The 12,705-nt window shown below is 44.4% G+C and overlaps 1 protein-coding gene across 5 annotated transcripts in view; it reads left to right on the top strand.

Annotated features, from left to right (window-relative positions):
- LOC117871899 (KAT8 regulatory NSL complex subunit 1-like) overlaps nucleotides 1-12,705 on the top strand; it is a 122,274-nt gene that overhangs the window by 96,298 nt on the left and 13,271 nt on the right. For 4 of the 5 annotated variants that reach the window (XM_034759719.1, XM_034759718.1, XM_034759716.1 and 1 more), the window contains 5 exons: nucleotides 4,150-4,311; nucleotides 6,269-6,444; nucleotides 9,058-9,179; nucleotides 10,239-10,293; nucleotides 12,083-12,166. In XM_034759719.1, coding sequence (XP_034615610.1) covers nucleotides 4,150-4,311; nucleotides 6,269-6,444; nucleotides 9,058-9,179; nucleotides 10,239-10,293; nucleotides 12,083-12,166 — 599 coding nt within the window. The remainder of the gene's footprint in view (nucleotides 1-4,149; nucleotides 4,312-6,268; nucleotides 6,445-9,057; nucleotides 9,180-10,238; nucleotides 10,294-12,082; nucleotides 12,167-12,705) is intronic. The other variant, XM_034759717.1, reaches the window with a different exon arrangement.

The raw sequence follows: 12,705 nt of genomic DNA on the forward strand, positions 1-12,705 counted from the left end.
GCCCTGGGCACCAGCAAGTCTAAGCCAGCCCTGGGGTCATGACCCACAGTTTTAGAACCGCTGCTCTAGTTTTTAGTTTAGTGTTCCTTAATATAGTTTAGTTTAAGCCCTCTGGCCAAAAAGAAAAAGAAAGAAGGTCTTTAACTTTGGGGGTGCTCCCAACACAGGGTGCCCTGGACATGGCAGAATCAAATTTCCAGGATTTAAAACCTGTCCATCTGTAAGGCAGCTATCCATACGGTGACAGACACTGAAAAAGACTTCTACCTCGCTGAAGTGCATATTCCAGAAAAATGCACCACATGTTGCTCTTTTTCAAAGAGGACACCAAAAGCAAGGGAATCCCACCTAAAAGTGTTTCTCCTGAAGATGTCCATGAAGGCATACTCCAAACCTGAAGAAAATGACCAGGCCAGTAACCCCTGGGTCCACCCAGAGCTTCGAGAACGTTCTACTTGTTGACTGCAAAGTCTGTGAGAACCTCTAAACCCTCCTCAACACAATTTTCTGAGGAAAGAGGGAGCAAGGAGCGCTGCTCTGAGTGATTGGAGACACAGATTTCCCTTGCTGACCCAAACCAGGAGGCAGTTCAAGGTCTGGATTGGGTCCTGCTGACAGCTTGGCCCAGACAGGTCACTGAACAAACTTGGTACAGCTTGAAGAGCCTGCTCATGCCACTCACTATACCAATGTTTTGGCACCGAAGCACCAAGAACAGATGTCTAAGTCCCCACACCAGCTGAGATAAACAAAGCCCCCAAGGAAAAGACAGAAGTTCCAGAGATGGAGATGCTCTGCTCCTTACTCCCCTGCCATACACTCTGCATCAACCTCCTGTCAGCTGTCCCAGGCCTTTCTGCCTCCCCATCTCTCGCTGTTCCTCCCTTTATACCTAGGCTTGTTTTCCTTATTGGTCTCAGCTGTGGGTATGCCTCCATGATTGGCAGTTCCAGCAGCTGTGCTGGGGTGTGGTCAGCCTGGTTGCCTGTAAGCATGGAAGACTCTCCTCTCCCATCTGTTTAGTGTGGACTTTGTAAACTCAATTACAGAGCCACATAGAACCACAGGATTTGTATTCTATTTGTCCCATCCGTCCCCCACCCTATTGGGAACCATTTGTTTTGCTTTTGGGAGGCCTGGAACCTAGAAACCAGTAGATCCTAGAAATTGTGGACATGAGAGTATGCTATACAGTTTCATTTCCCTGTCCCTCTTCAGGGACCCCCTCATGAGATACTGTTAAACGGAATAAATTTTTCTATAGCTCTGAGCAATTGAAGGAGAGCCTGTAGAATTCAAGGGCAGAGATTTATTCACTTTGTTTCCTAATCCCAGTGAAGAATGGAGGTTGGTGCTCAATCCTAGATCTCCAACAACTCAATACATTTATCTGTCACATCAAGTTCAGGATGTTAACCCTAGTTTCCTTAGTTCCTACCATAGATCCTCAGGACTGGCTTTTGGCTCTGTTTAAAGGATGTCTATTTCCATACAGCTATTCAACCGGACCCTCAGGAAAACCCTCACTTTCTTTGTGGGGAAGTTGCATTATCAATACAGGGTGCTTTCCTTTGGCCTCTCCGCAGCTCCCAGAGTATTGACCAAGTGCCTCACAGTTATGGCAGCCTATCTAAGGATACAAGGAGTGCAAATCTACAGAGACCTTGACACCTGGTTACCAGAAGATGATCTCCTCAACAAGTGAGCAATTCCATTCAAGTAACACTGCAACTCTTTGCCCCCTTAGGTCTCGAGTCAAAAGGGAGAACTCCCATTCCTACCTCACTCAAAACATACTTCATGGAGTCAAATAATGCCCCATCAGTGGTAAAATCCTACTTGCCACAGGACAGATTCCTCCCCATGCTGAACCTCAATCAATGCCAGGCTTACCTGGCAACATCAGTCGGCATATCTCATGCTCTTAAGACACGTGACCTCCTGGACCTATATGACGGTTTGCCAAATTTACACTAATCTCGACTAGCTTTGCATGGAGCATGGTTAATGGGGGTTCCCCCTTTGAACATCTAGCAACCTTTTCTTTACATCACTTGTCTGTGAAAACCACCTTGATGGTTAGAATCGCAGCCCAGAGAATAAGGGAAATCCAGGCCGCCATGGCATAAACATTATGCGATAAGGACAAGGTGACATCCAAAGTTCCTGCCCAAGGCTGTCTCGGTCCTTCACCTGAATCAAGTGATCCACCTGCCAATTTTTTTCCAAGCCTTGTAGTAGTCAAGGGGAAGCCAAACTTCATACCTTATATGTAAGGCTAAGATTTTGTCATGGATATTTTTAGTAAGAGTCACGGACGGGTCACAGGCAATAAAGAAAAACTCACGGAAACCCGTGACCTGTCCCTGACTTCTACTAAAAATATCCATGATAAAATGGGAAGGGACTGGAGAGCTGCAGCTGGGAGCTCTGGGGTCTGCACCACCACTGGGGGCTCAGAGCTCTGGGGTCCCCCAAACCCCCCACGATGGAGGGGAGCTGTGGGGGGGTCTCCCTGCCTCCCCGTGGTGGCCGGGGGCTGCAGGGGCCCCCCCTGCCTGTGGTGGCAGGGAGCTGTGGAGTACCCCGATGCCCGCCGCGGCAGGGAGTTTGCGGGCCAGCTGCTTCAGGCAACGGGGGTATCTCTCAGCTCCCTGCTGCTGCAGGAGGTGGCGGGACCCTGCAGCTCCCAGCCAGTGGGGCTGAAGTCACAGATGTCCTTGGAAGTCACAGATTCCATGACTTCCACGACATCTGTGACAAAATCGTAGCCTTCCTTATATGTGCTCAGAATTCTTTTCTACTGCAACTAGGACAAGATCATTCAGGAGTTCTCAGAGATTGTTCCTGGCCTTTTCTGACAGGATGAAGCATCAGCATCATTGAAAGATTATCTTTGTGGCTTTCTGACTATATCAGGGCATCCTGCGCAATAGCTCGCTTGAACCCACTTTCACAGATTATGGCCCATTCCACCAGAGCTCAAGCATCCTCTGCAGTTTCTCTTCTAAGGGGCTTTCCAATCTCAGATTTATAGACCACCCAGCTGGGTGAAGGTGTGAACTGAACTCCAGCACTGCTTGTTGGAGAGCTCCAGATCAGACACCCACTTTAACAAAGCTGTCTTACTCACTGTTTCAGCAGACTCTGAGCACCCACCTCCTGGACAGACGATCACGTTACCAGATGAATACACCTGGACAATCACAAAAGAATGGTTACTTCATTAACAATAACTGCGGTTCTTCGAGATGCATTGTTCACACGTATTCCACAACCTTCCCTGCCCTTCTTCACCACTACTGTGGAGTCTTGTATCACCTAGATTCTGATTTAGGAAGCAACTCAAGGGTGATTGTGACCGCTCTCATTCCTTTATGCCCTTGGCTGCGGAGAGTGAGAAGGTATCTAGGGCACAGGTGTGACCCCAGCAAACTCCAAAAGAATCTATCTCATATGAGGCACACGTGTTCTCCACATGTATTCCACTTCTGGTGCACATCTCGAAGAACCACAGTTACTGTAGAGTAAGTAATTGTTCTTGCTTTGCAAGAGGCTTTGGCAATTGCAAGGACAAGATATTTGTCACAGGGCTTAAAGGCAGGATAAGCAACTGGAAGGGTATACTTTTCCCCAATGTGCAAGGGTGACAGCATCTATTTCAGACGTGTTTGATGTTAATTTCTGTTGTACCTCGTCATACTTGCTTTTTACAGTAAGAACAGAGAGACAATAGGAGATGAAATATGAGAAGCCTTTGCTAAAGCTTTTCAGGCAATGACAGGCCAGTGTCAAAAATGATAGTGTAGTTGGAAATGGATTAGGCCAGCATAGTGGGAGAGGTAATGCACTGAGGCAAGATGCCAAATTCCATGATTGTCCTGACCAGCTGCTTTGTTGAAGGAAGGCTTTTATTTTGGGGCCACTCATGCTGAACTTTCTGTATCACATCATCTGTGACAAAGGGCATAAGATTAAAAGAAGGGGTATGATTTGTAACTGCTTAGCTACATGTGTGACTTTCCTATGTACAGAATTTAACAGTACTGGCAGGTGCTAATTACAAATTATGTCTGTACAACACTGGTGTTTGTATGTGGGGAGAGAGGATTTGTGTATATTAGAATAACCTGTTGTTTTTATTTTCAGACAAGCCTCTTCACTTGCACTTTGAAACCTTACTAAGAGATGACAGGCAGCATAGATTGAGCCATAAGCTCAAGGCTCTGAAGATGTCCCATTTTGGAAAGAAGCCACAAGATCTAACCAACGTTTTCCCAAAGCTAGGCCTATCACCTCTCTCTGCATCCAGTAAGTTCAGCTGAGATGGGGTGTAAATTTACATGTAGGTTTTAACAGGTGACCAAAGTGCAACCCTACATTGTAGCCTACAGTTCCTGTCATTTCTGTAGAAAGTAGCAATAAACTCAGTACATAAATGTAAGGTAGTGATTGGCTTTGGCATCTTGCAAATTGCAGAAGTTCTCACCACCTCAATGGAAAGCCGGCTTTTGGTTAGATGACCAAATAAATGGCTACTGCAGAAACCCAGACAGCATGATTGAGAATGAACTAACAAGCAAATCAAAGAAGAGAAATATTTTTGATCCTTGTGTGTGTTAAAGCAAAGCACGTGTGTAGCCACCTGCCAAGAGTGCCTGGCAAATTCCTGCCAAATATTACTGTTTCAGTTGTGTTCAGAGCTGCCACTGTTGCTCTTCACTGTCTTCTCTTGTACTCTTTTCTGTTTTTCTAGGTTCCTGTTTCTTTTAGCCCATTAAAGTGCATGATATTAAAACTATCCATAGAAGTTAAGCTCTTAGGAAAGCTGACAGAAACACCCAACACTAAAAACTAATTCCATGTTAGAAAGAATTAAACTCCAGTTATAGCATCCTGTCTTGTTTAATGTACCACAGTGGGTGTTCTAATTTTTTTTTTAAAGAATATATTTTCTTATACCCCGTACTTGCAGAAAATAACACGCGTAGTGTGCAGCCTGCAAGGCAGACATGTCCATAGAGTTCTTATAATGGAGCCCACAGCTGCTGACTCTGACGTACTTATTTGTTTTGCAGTTGTTGATCCGAATTATCATGAACAAACCATAGAACATTTTAAGAAAAGAACTTTATGCTGAAAATACAGATCCAGGCAGTGTGGTGGTTGGCATTTGGTGCACATCCCATGTGCATTCAGCTTTGTGCCTTCAGCTGTATGAAAAGGAAACTATACACATTGGCTTAACAATAGTTAATTACCCTACCCATTGTTTTCAGTCTGTTTGTTTCTCTTTGAGAGAGGAGGTTACTTGCAAAGACTGTAGATGTCATCCATCCAATAGTTGGTTCAAGAGGCATTGAGTAGAGAATGGTCAGGCTGTTAGCACTGAAATAACTCTCCTTTCTAGGTGTAAGGAACCTATTAAAGAAGGCAAACTATTACACTTAAATATAAACTCCATCAGTCTTGCATCCTGTGTCAGTTTCCATGGCTTTACTATGTGCTTTAGAATAGCTGCTGTAGTATTCTGTTTTAGGTCCCTTCTGCTCAGGGATTAATCTTGGCTTCTCTCCAGTGGTGTGAAAGAGAGCTTTTCTCTTATGTAGCAAATGCTACTGCTGCCAGCAGTGCATATTCAGTGTTTTCTCTGATAATAATTCACTTCCTTTGATTCATGTTTGAGAGGACACATCAGCCTTTCTGTGCTGTTTCAGTTGACTATGGTGGCATTCTTCACTTCCTGTCCTAAAACTGTGTACTGTGGTTGAGATAATTTGATCAGCTGCTGCATTTTAGTGGTGGGTGAAAAGATCTTTATATATCACTTCCCCTCCTCAGAGTAGTGTTATAGGGCTTAATTGTAGTGGTCGATAGTGTTTTTTAAATTAATATGATACACAAAAGGGAGTAATTCAAAGATGGGGCTAATGTGATCAGTTCAACATATGAGGAAAATTCTTGGTGGCCACTTTTTGGACATACTGGAGGGGAGTCTACTGTTTTTGATAGTTATATTCACTGCAAACACCCATCAAAGATGAATTTCACATATGATCTGTTCAATTCTGTGCAGTGCTGATGGTTTCACTTGGGGTTTCTGACTTGTAGATTTTTCCCCATTTCTTTGATTTTTAGCATTCCTTCCACAATACAGACTGCATTCCCCAGCTGGGTTCTGGTGGACTTACAGATAGGAGCAGCAATGACTTATGAACAAATTACTCTGGCTTTACTTGGGTTCTCTGTTCATGTGCTTTATTAACAGGTTCATTGTTTAAGGTGGAGAGGCAGCTTAAAGGAACGGACAATCACAGCTTGCTTGTTTCTGGTTCTCAGACACATAAACATAGTCCTTTGATGCACCACTTACCATCTTTGTATCTAGAAACTCCTCCAGCCCCATCTTCCAGCCAGTCCCCTTCCACTGCTAATTCAACAACGGTGAGTCAGAACATAATCTGTCAAACAAACCTAAAAAAGGGAGCAGTTTTTAATGCAGCTGGGGAACATCTGTATTGCTGGACATTGCCAACAGATGCTAGACTCATAGTGGACACCCTATGCCAAAGCTATGGGAGGGGAGTCCTTGCCTGCCAGTAGGCTGCAGGGACAGTCTGGAAATGCCTTTATTAAAAAGATCTTGATATTAAACAGACAGTAGCAACTACTTGCTTCAGTTATCTTAGTCAGGACCCAAAGTGGCCAGGGTGCCTGCTCTGCTATCACCAGGGCCAGCATATGTGGTCTATAAATTTGTTACTAAGCATACACCATAAATAAAGACAAGTGCAAAGTACTTCACTTAGGAAGGAAAAATTTAATGCACAACTACAACATGAGGAATAACTGGCTAGGTGGTAACACTGCTGAAAAGTATCTGGGCATTATAGTGGATCAAAAATTGAATAGTTTCAGAGTAACAGCCGTGTTAGTTGAATGTGAGTCAACAATGTGATGCTGCAGCTGTGGAAAAAAAGCAAATATGATTCTGTGGTGTATTAACAGGAGTTTTGTATGTAAGATACAGGAGGTAATTGTCCTGCTTTATTCAGCACTGGTGAGGCCTCAGCTGGAGTACTGTGTCCAATTCTGGGCACCACACTTTAGGAAATATATGGACAAATTGGAGAGAGACCAGAGGAGAGCAACAAAAAATGATAAAAGGTTTAGAAAACCTGACCTATGAGGAAAGGTTAAAAAAATTGGGCACGTTTAGTCTTGAGAAAAGAAAACTAAGGTGGGACCTGGTAACAGTCCTGTAATATGTTAAAAGCTGCTATAAAGAGGATTGGATCAATTGTTCTCCATACCCACTAAAAGTACGACAAGAAGTCATGGGTATAATCTGCAACAAGGGAGATTTAGGTTAGATAGGAGGGTCTGGAATAGGCTTCTAAGGGACATTGTGGAATCCCCACAATTGAAGGTTTTTAATAAAAGGTTGACCGAACACCAGTCAGAGATGGTCTAGGTTTAGTTGTTCCTGCCACAGTGCAGCGGGCTGGACTTGATGACTTTTTGAGGTCCCTTCCAGCCCTACATTTCTATGATTCTGCAAGTCCTGTGCATAAACAAATCCTTGTGTGAGCTCTGTGACTCAACTTTGTTTTAATTATAAATTAAGTGGGAGAGAAGGGAATTGTTCCGGACTTCTCTGAACAAAGCAAAAATATCAACAGGAAATTGTTTTTAATATTTGCTTACTGTTTTGGAGAGGCAGGGAGGGGGGAATGCTACATCTCACAGTAGTCATTTGTATAAGCCCATATAGGATAAGCATTGACTGGCTCCTATCCAGGCCTCTGTGGATATGGGGAGACTGCTGGGTTGCCCAGATAGCTTCAGCAGGGCTGGCCCATCTCCACCCTGCGTTGTCTGCTCCAGATCCATCTCATGTTTCACTGCTATATCCAAAATATTTGTAGACGATTCTTTGAGGACTCCCTCACAGAGTCTACTGACATTGTCAGCTCACTTGCTTGGAACCCCATTACCAGAAGCTGACCATCTTTCTGGCGCCACCTTCTATAGGTGACTCCATTGGGAATGCCCGGCTGCAGTTGTCTAGGGGTAGAGTTGGAAGTTGGGGCTGTTAGCCTTGCCTGCTCTGGAGTGGAACAATCTCTTCAGAAGCTTCCTGGACCAAATTCTAAAGGATGTTATGGACAAGTCTTCCCATCTGTGTTTCAAGTTTTCTACACTGTGCTCATCACTGTGACATCCCGAGCACCTAACTTTTGGCTGCTATTGACTTAGTGTGCCTACATTGCAAAAACAAAAAACCACCCCTGCAGTAGTAAGTCTTAGAGTTCAAATCAACTGACTCGGGCTTGCACTTCAGGGCTAAAAATAGCAGTGTAGATGTTCCCAGTCAGGCTGGAGCTCAGACTTTGAAACCTAGTGAAAGGGGAGAACTTCGAGTCTGAGCACCAACCCAGTTGGGAACATCTACACTACTACATTTAGCCGTGTAGCATGAGCCCCACAAGTCTGACTCAGTTGACCTGGGCTCTGAGACTTGAGGCTGTTGGGGTTTTTTTGCACTGTAGATATACCCACAGTCTGGGTTTGAGCTCTTCACCTAGAAATGAGAGGCCTTTTGTTCCACTCTGAGTATGGAGACTTCCAAAACCCTGATTTACAAGTAGAGGGAAATCTTTGTTTCTCAGGGCTCAAGCTCAGATTCCAGTTGCGGGGAGGAGACTTGCTGAGAATAATTGAGTAATAATACTTCATGCTATATGATCTTAAAACACTTTACAAATATTAGGATTGGCAACATCAACTAAGATAGGTAAATATGCCCACTTCAGAGAAGAATAAATTGAGCCATAGGATTTGCTTGATGTGACCAGTAAATCACAGCAGGTTGGTGGAAGAACTGGAGAAAAAACTCAGGAATCCTGATTACACCATTACTCTGAATACTAGATAACATGTACCTCTTGTTCTGGGGAAGTTGCTTTTTCCATGGTATGATTTAAATGTTCTTTTGTGTTGACACTAATGCTCTGTCTGGGTTTTTTTCCCTTTCCACTCTGCGTGTGGTTTCAGGTATCCTCAAAGAAAAGAAAAGTGGAATGTTCCTACGACATCAATAACATTGTGATCCCAATGTCGATGGCAGCAGCCACTCGAGTGGAGAAGCTGCAGTACAAAGAGATTCTAACACCAAGGTATCTGCATATGGGAAAGTATTAATAATTCCCTTTGTGTTCTGTGTAGGGTGGTGTTATTTTGGCTGTGAAAAGGGAAAGCTGTTTCTCTTTTACTAAAGCTCTCTCTTTCGTCAAGAAAGAACAACTTAAATTAAGACAGTATATCTTTATTGGTTGTTGGTTTTTTTTAAATCAAAAAGGATGCAGTTTGCCACTTCAAAGGGAATTTCATGGCAGCATCGCTCGCTGGCCAACTAGCATGTGGCAGTAGTGTTTGCGTTTGGTCAATGCTTCCCGGCTGATGGCTGAAAAATTCCCAGACATGGAAAAAGATTAGCAAGAGAAATTAGTCTCTTGTTCAGTTGTTGGCACATGTTGTTGTAGGGATATTAGCAGACCAGGCAAAGAGCTTTGAATTGTATGAGTGCTTCAAGGGTATAATTACTGGTTTCAGAGAGATTGAAATAGCAGAGATACTGCTATAGGAGTGAGGACTGTTGGAAGAGCTGTGCAGTACTGCATGGAATTTCTGCACATCCTATTTCCTGGTTCTGATTACTATTATTTATTCAGCATCCAGTGTTCAGTGTACTTCCAACTTGTAGTGAGAGATCTCTGCCCTTTGCAGTCTAAGTAGACAAAATACAGACAAGTCTTTTATGTAAAAGGGAGATAAAGTGATTGATTGGTCATGGTTGATGAGATGGTCATCAGTTCCACAGTTGTTCATTGTTCACTTCCATGAGCTCTACCATTTTTGCCTTCCCCCAAAGCCTGTCAAAACAGAGTCCAATGAGATTGAAATTATCAGCCTTCTGTTGTCATATCGCTGGCTGGTGCATACATGATAAATCTAAATCTGTGGCTTCTAGGAGCTCTGCAAGATAAGTGGTGTGCTTGTTTGTGTGTATGTCTGTACTAGGAAGCTTTGTCAGTAAAGCTAATCACCTTTGGGCTAGTGTCCAGTAGCTATGGGGAAGTAACTATGAAGCCAGGTCTTGGCTCTGGGTCTTAGCCAAGAGGGTGACATGGCAGCGAGTGCAGAATTGTTCTGACATTGAGTGTTCTTTCCTGCAGCTGGAGAGTGGTAGAGCCCAAAGATGTGGAGCCATTGGATCATATGGACTCTGAGGTGAGACAAAATCTACTTTGTCACACTGTTTCTGGTCTCAAGCACTACTGACAAATGATAAATGTCTTTAGAAGCAACAGCCATCCTGAAAAAGTCTGATTGGCATTTTGTATTATTAGAAGAAGTAAAGATTGAGTGTAAACTGCTAAGCCTGCAGGCTTTATTAAGCAAAGTCTGTAGTAAATGTTGTCCAGCCAAAGCACGCAGCTTAATCATTGAATTGCCAGTACATGCGTGAGGGTCAAAGCGTGTCTGTCAGGAACACATCCAGGACGTGGGCGGTCATGCCTACTGGTCCAAGCCATGGGGGTGGCCAGGCCTGGAGGTTAGAGCTGAGCCACGAATCAGGACCCCAGGACACCCAGGTGCATAGTTGAGGCCAGAAACAATGGGTGAGCCAGAGATGTAGTTGGGAACGGAAGCCAGGGGTCAGAGCCAGGGATGTCAGGGACAGAGTAGGGTAGGAACCTGGAGCAAGTACAAGAGCAGGCTGGGCAGGAGCAGGTACGGGCTGAATGGAAGCAGAAACAGGTACAGGAAGCAGAAACTGGAGCAGGCACAAAAGCAGATTAGGAGTAGCAGCAGGTACATTATACAGGAAGCAGGATCAAGTGCAGCTGTTGAGTGGGATGCATTGAGCAGCCCATGAGTTCTGGCTTTTTCTGGGTCAGGTAGTAGCTTAGCCCTACCCCTTCACCAATCAGGAAGTAGTCAATTAGGTACCCCCTGCCAGGATCAGCTATGCCCAGTGTGTTACTAGGAGACTGACCCTTTGGCGGCTGGCTCCCTTGACAGCAAATGCCCCCAACCCTCAAGGGTGCCTTCTAGGGGCCTTATGACCCAGTTTTAATAGGTTCTGGTGAAAAGCATGTATGAGCTCCAGAGCATAGACAGTCCCTTCTGATTCCCAAGAACACTCTTCTGGACCATAACCCTCTTAGTCCACCAGGTTGTAAAATAGACCTCGGATTCATTTAGAATCCAGGATTTCTTGCCCTTCATATCCTTCTTGATCCTGAACCTCCATGGGAGTGGGCCATGAAGCAGAGCGGGATTTTGTTGTGTAGGGCTTCAGGAAGGATATGTGAAAAACTGGACAGACTTTCACAGTTTTAGGCAGCTGGAGTCGGGTTGACTTGTTCAGCGATCTTGAACGGACGCAAGTATTGATGATCTTATTTGGCAGGTGGGTAGGAGGATTTGAGATGTTTAGCAGACAGCCAGACCTTATTACCCACTCTTAGTAGATGTGCAACTTGGTGATCTTGGTCAGCATGGTGTTTGTAAGTTTTCTTGGTGGCTTCCAGATGCTCCATAAGTTCCTGGTGAACTTTGTGAAGGTGGGTAACAAGGTCTGTCTCAACAAGAATTTGAGTCTGCAGAGGCAGCTAGAGAGAAATGAGAGTGAAAGCTGTAATTGGCCAAAAAATGGACTGTTGTGGATGGAGGCATAGACAGAGGTATTGTAAGCGAATTCAGTGTATGGCAGGAGTGACCAGTTATCTTGGCGATAGTTAAGGAAGCATCAAAAATATTGCTTGAGGATTTGATGTACCTGCTCCATCTGCCCGTTGATCTATGGGTGGTAGGCTGAGAAGATTAAGAGTTCAATTCCTAGGATTTTATAGAGTTCATGCCAGAACCAGGAAGTGAACTGTGGACCCCAATCAGACACTATTCCAACTGGCAGTCCATGGAGCCAAAAAACATGGTTTAAGCAAATGCAGACTGTTTCGTGAGTGTTGTGGGGAGAGCAGAAAGAAATAAAACGCATCATCTTCATGAACAGATAATGGTTTCCAGGATGACGGTGCAACCGTGGGAGAAAAGGAGCTCTACAAGAAGTTCTTTGCGACCATGGACCAGCACTGAGGTGGGGTGGCAGAAGCTGGAGTAATCAAGCATCTTAACACGTTGGCCCTTGCTTTGAAAGCTTAGATCAGAAAAGTCAATGTATTTCTTCACATCAATACTCACCCTTGGCCACCAGAAACTCCGTTCCTCCAAGTCCTGAGTCTTATGGTGTCCAAAATGGCCAGCACCTACGGTGTCAGGGCACATTCTTAACACTTTGAGTCTGGGCTGATCATCTAGAATGTAAAAAGCAACAGAGGGTCCTGTGGCACCTTTAAGACTAACAGAAATATTGGAGCATAAGCTTTTGTGGGTGAATGCCCACTTCATCAGATTGCGTCTGATGAAGTGGGCATTCACCCACGAAAGCTTATTCTCCAATACTTCTATTAGTCTTAAAGGTGCCACAGGACCCTCTGTTGCTTTTTACAGATTCAGACTAACACAGCTACCCCTCTGATACTAGAATGTAAAAGTGCTTGCTAAGATATAGTGGACCATTGTGCAAATGGAAGCCTAAGCTGAATGGTGCATTGGAGGTATGAAGGGTCTCACCGA

The sequence above is a fragment of the Trachemys scripta genome, chromosome 2, assembly GCF_013100865.1.
Source record: "Trachemys scripta elegans isolate TJP31775 chromosome 2, CAS_Tse_1.0, whole genome shotgun sequence".
Classification (NCBI taxonomy): domain Eukaryota; kingdom Metazoa; phylum Chordata; order Testudines; family Emydidae; genus Trachemys; species Trachemys scripta.